Source organism: Prosopis cineraria, unplaced genomic scaffold, assembly GCF_029017545.1.
Source record: "Prosopis cineraria cultivar Desert tree isolate PC_DT_omini unplaced genomic scaffold, ASM2901754v1 PC2, whole genome shotgun sequence".
Classification (NCBI taxonomy): domain Eukaryota; kingdom Viridiplantae; phylum Streptophyta; class Magnoliopsida; order Fabales; family Fabaceae; genus Prosopis; species Prosopis cineraria.
This window is the reverse complement of record NW_026555333.1, coordinates 13,560,973-13,565,334: the sequence shown is the minus strand read 5'-3', so window position 1 is coordinate 13,565,334 and position 4,362 is coordinate 13,560,973. Positions and strand designations below refer to the sequence as shown.

The window sequence follows — 4,362 nt, the reverse complement described above, 5'->3', positions numbered from 1 at the left end:
TATTCATATTTTCTACCCCCAATTTAATACCTATTGTATTTTGAATATAAATATTTTCAATAGAAGAATATCTGTGCATAATAAAAAAAATGAAAATCATGCATTGATTCTTATAATTTTAACTCAGTCATAATTTAATTTTTAAATTTTATCTCAATGTAACTCAATCTTTATAATTTTATCATTTAAAAATGTTAGTGTCTATATTTTTTAAACATAAAATTATAAGGACTAAAATTATTTCTTGAAGTTTAGGAATTAATATTTTAAATAGTTAAAATTATAAGGATTGAATTAACGTATCAAATTTAACGATTAATTACAACCAAGTCAAATTGAATGGACTAAGTTACAACTAATAACGATTAATTACAACCAAGTCAAATTGAATGGACTAAGTTACAACTAATATCTGCGGAACGAACATGAGGGGAAGAAATATAGAAGGGACGATTACATGAACCGATATCCAAGTATTATGTTAGCACTGAAATTAAACTATAGCACCTCATTTAAAATGAAAATATCAAAGTATTATGTTGAACGGTTTGATTATGCACAAAAATATGCTTACGGAACAGCGATGTAAGTTTGGCTGCAACTCGAACTTTCGAATGAGCTAGTCCACTGTGGCTTTTTGTGCCAAGGGTTTACTTTGTCATTGATTGCTTGGTTGTAGCTATGTCATTCTATTGCTCTTGATTAGTGAGTGTGATTGTGTTGCTGATATTAATAAAGTTGATAAAATGATAGGGTTGTGATTGAAGTAGGATGAGAGTTTAAATCACTACCATATTATTATTCCACCTTCATTATTTCATACACTACGCTTTATAACTTGTAATTAACTTGGTGGACATATCGTAGCTTGCACTATACAATGAGAAAAGGAGGAGACAGAGAAGATGTCATATTGATATTAGGCCACTTAATCTTCCTCACAGGCATCATCATAATGGGTCACTGGCAAGATTAAATTTATATTTCAAGATTGAAACCAGTTAGGTGGAATCTGATATTTCAAGATTATACTTTCAACAGATTGGGGTCCTCTTCATCACCCCACTTGGACACTGAAATCCTAATTTCAACCATTCATGATAATAAATTACAACTTGTCAGGTTGATACTGAGAGCATGGCCCATTTCACTTTGACATATAATATACACGAGACGAAACTGATGAAAATCCAAAAAATATGTACTTGTATGAGGGCCTACTATGGAGTGGCTCTATAGTATATACATCTACTCAATCACCAATCTGCAATTTGATGTATCTTGGCGACTCTGCACAATTCTCTGTGACTATATCCTGTAACTCTAGTGTTAGCCTTTACCCTTCAGTGTCAAGGTGATGACCCAGCTATCCTTCGGACAAACCTGAGCCACAAAGAAAGAAACGGCCATTAGATCCGACTTAAATACAGCACAACTTTTTGCCGCAGTTGAACAAAATAGTATAGTTACCTGATCATCCCTTGAAGCACTGAAGAATACAACGTGACAATTTTGAAGCTAGGAGTTCAAAATCTCTATCTCTGTATATATTCAACTAATATTTACTCTTAATATTCTGTGGGCTTGGGTGGGATCAGTTGAATCGTTCTTCTTTAAGGATCTTGGGTACCTCTTGCAAGCTGAAACCTACACCCATAATATCAATACCACAGAAATGGTTAGTTTCTTCATAACATTAATTTAATTGTTCCAGATAAACATGTAGATATATAAAATAGCACATGATCTAGTAGTGTATTATAATATATGAGGTCGGCTTTGGGCATAAATTTAATTAGGGAGGTTACCGTTGTTTGTGGATCCTATGAACATCACAATCTTGAATGGGATTTTTCTGGCATATAAAGCAACACGAAATCACGAATCACATGCGAGAGTGAGACCGAGTCTTCAAATCAGCATGTTAATATGAACCTTCAAGGTTCAAGCTGATCTCATGTTATAATTATGACAAGGATTGCAGATTTTGACCATTTGAAGATACTAATGAATTTAACGAGAATGAACCTCATTTCTCTCAATATTTGACAATATAGAAAGTTACGTTTTTTTAAATATACATACATACATACATATATATATATATATATATATATATTATAAAAATAATATTCCTTTTAAATGGACTAGCCCAAAATGTCAAACATCCCCATAAATACCCCCTTCAATTTCCCACCAACTCAATTTGGTTGTCTTGAAAAGTCAGAATATTACTTATAAATATAGCCGCAGCTGAATATAATGACCAATTTTATATTGGCCATAAGGAGATGCAACCATTCTAGCTCTATATGACAATGAATCCGGTGTTGTGCTCCTCAAGCACAAGCAATATTGTCATCGAATTATTGACCTTCCAGAAGAGTCATATTCACTATTCTGCCCTTTTATGCACATCATGAACCATGGAATAAAATGAATTATATTAGCAAAAGTAAAGTTTATAAAATAAAAACTAACACTCTTATTTATAATTAGATAATTAAAGAATAATCTTATAATAAACACGAGTTATCTCATTTTTTTACGCTGAAACTAAAATTTATTATATTCATATTTATTTATAAAATAATAAAGTAAAAATAATTATTACTACTAGTTACTTCTTATATCATATCTCAGTTTATAAGATATTTTTTGAGATAATTTGGTATTTTAAAATATAAGATATTTTAAAAAAATATTTCATTAATAATTATTATTCTAATATTATCTTTCTTTATAAAAAATAAAAAATTGTACATTATATCTAATAAATTCGTTGGTTTGTATAATTTTATAAAAAAATGTTTTATAAATTAAGATGGGGAGTGTAATGTGAAAAGTGAAAACTAATCTTTTCGGGGGTTTTTTTATTTTTTGGGGATAGAATCTTCTTGAGGTAATCTAAAATGTCATTAAATTCATGGCATTAAAAATCAAAATACGATTCGACCCAATTGAGGTGCAAAATGAAGCTTCCTTTTGGACCCCACCCAAATTCGCACCAATTCCCACCATTTTTCCTTAACATCCACGCGGAAAAAAACACATTCAGAACTAATTCGAATTCTCATTAAAGAGACTCCAAACTTATAAAAATTATGTTATTCCCCAGATTTATCATCTTTTTTCCTAATGAAGTGGAAAAGGCTGTGAAGATACTTACAGCTTCAACGTCAATTTTGTACACCAGGAGCTTTCGTCTTTCTCTGCAACTTGTTTTGTAAGCCACGGCAATATGCCCAATAGCCAAAGCACACGAGCACACGAACAGAGCTATTTCGGAGGTTCGCATATGGCTTCCTCCTCCATACGAATCTGAGAGACTGAAAACATACACAGCTTTCAGCGACACAAAAATCAGAGACGAGACAGAGCACATCGTCGTGATCCCCAAATATGGCCCCCGCGAAAGCCTTGGCCCATCGCAGAAACTATAAACACCTGCACAAAAGCCATTAATTTAACAGTCAAAAACAGAAGAATCAAACAGAGTACGAAAAGGTTTCGAGCTTTAATCTCTGCATACAGAAATACTCACAGAAGATGACGAGGGATCTTATGATGGACACGAGGGGAATATCGATGAGGGAGTATCGGAAATCGTAGTCACGGAAGTGAGAAGAAAGAGTTTCTAGGGAGAGAGAAGAAGGTGAGAGCGCAGAGAGCAGAGCCGAAGGAAGAAGCGCGTCGGCGAGAACAAGAAGAAGAGGAGCCGAGAAAAGCAAGAGCGATATGAGCATGGTGATCAAGAAGAACAGAGTCTTGAGACCCCTTAATATCCTGGTGAATCTCTCTTCCTTGGAAGAACCCATCGGGGGTTTGTTGAGATTCCTGGTGATTCAGAGCTAAAGAGAGACGTGAGTGCGAGCAGAGGAGGAAGGAGGGAGAAGAACAGGGAAGGCAGACGGAGAGGGGAAAGCTTAATAGGAGGAGGAGGGGAAGGCGCAGAGATTTTGACCGGACTCGTCGACAATGTGAATGATGATGAAATACTTGGAACTTTACACGCGGACCCTTGATGGGGCCGTTTAGTAATTTGAAGTTAGAGCTCTCTCTTAACTCTAGCATACGGTACACCATACCTAACGTCCAACGGCAATACCCGAAAAGTTTAAACGACAGTAAACTACAATTTTGGATTTGAAGGCAGCTTTCCTCGCTGAGGCCGGAGGGTGACAGACGGGTGGGAAATTTATTTTCATGATAAAAAAATTTATTTTCTCATAAAAAAATATAAAATATTTTTAGTTTTATTTTTTTGGCTAGAAACAAAGACATAACTATTAACCATCAATGGAGGAGCCAGTCTAATACAACAGTAAACATAAAAGAAACAAAAGGAAATGAACAATCAAA

At 34.2% G+C, this 4,362-nt stretch overlaps 1 protein-coding gene across 2 annotated transcripts; it reads right to left on the bottom strand.

The window, feature by feature from the left end:
* Positions 1–953: 953 nt before the first annotated feature.
* LOC129303420 (uncharacterized) lies at positions 954–4,013 on the bottom strand. 2 transcript variants are annotated; one of them, XR_008591489.1, is made up of 4 exons: positions 3,545–4,001; positions 3,170–3,447; positions 1,471–1,647; positions 954–1,383 (listed from the first exon to the last, which is right to left on the bottom strand). XR_008591489.1 is itself a non-coding variant. In XM_054942710.1 (4 exons), the coding sequence occupies exons 1-4, from the start codon at positions 3,816–3,818 to the stop codon at positions 1,614–1,616; spliced, it is 633 nt and encodes a 210-aa protein (XP_054798685.1). In that variant the 5' UTR covers positions 3,819–4,013; the 3' UTR covers positions 1,477–1,613. The 2 variants fall into 2 exon arrangements, 1 of the variants encoding a protein (XP_054798685.1); XM_054942710.1 differs by lacking the exon at positions 954–1,383 and adding an exon at positions 1,809–1,855 and having other exon boundaries at positions 1,477–1,647; positions 3,545–4,013.
* Between the last annotated feature and the right edge of the window lie 349 nt (positions 4,014–4,362).

What these genes read in the sequence shown, in the direction of transcription:
- LOC129303420 (XM_054942710.1), bottom strand. Translation starts at nt 3,818, where the DNA reads ATGGGTTCTTCCAAGGAAGAGAGATTCACCAGGATATTAAGGGGTCTC. An exon ending in AAGATCCCTCGTCATCTTCT is followed by an intron (nt 3,448 to 3,544) that starts GTGAGTATTTCT and finishes GCTTTTGTGCAG; the next exon opens with GTGTTTATAGTTTCTGCGAT. An exon ending in ACAAAATTGACGTTGAAGCT is followed by an intron (nt 1,856 to 3,169) that starts GTAAGTATCTTC and finishes TTTATATGCCAG; the next exon opens with AAAAATCCCATTCAAGATTG.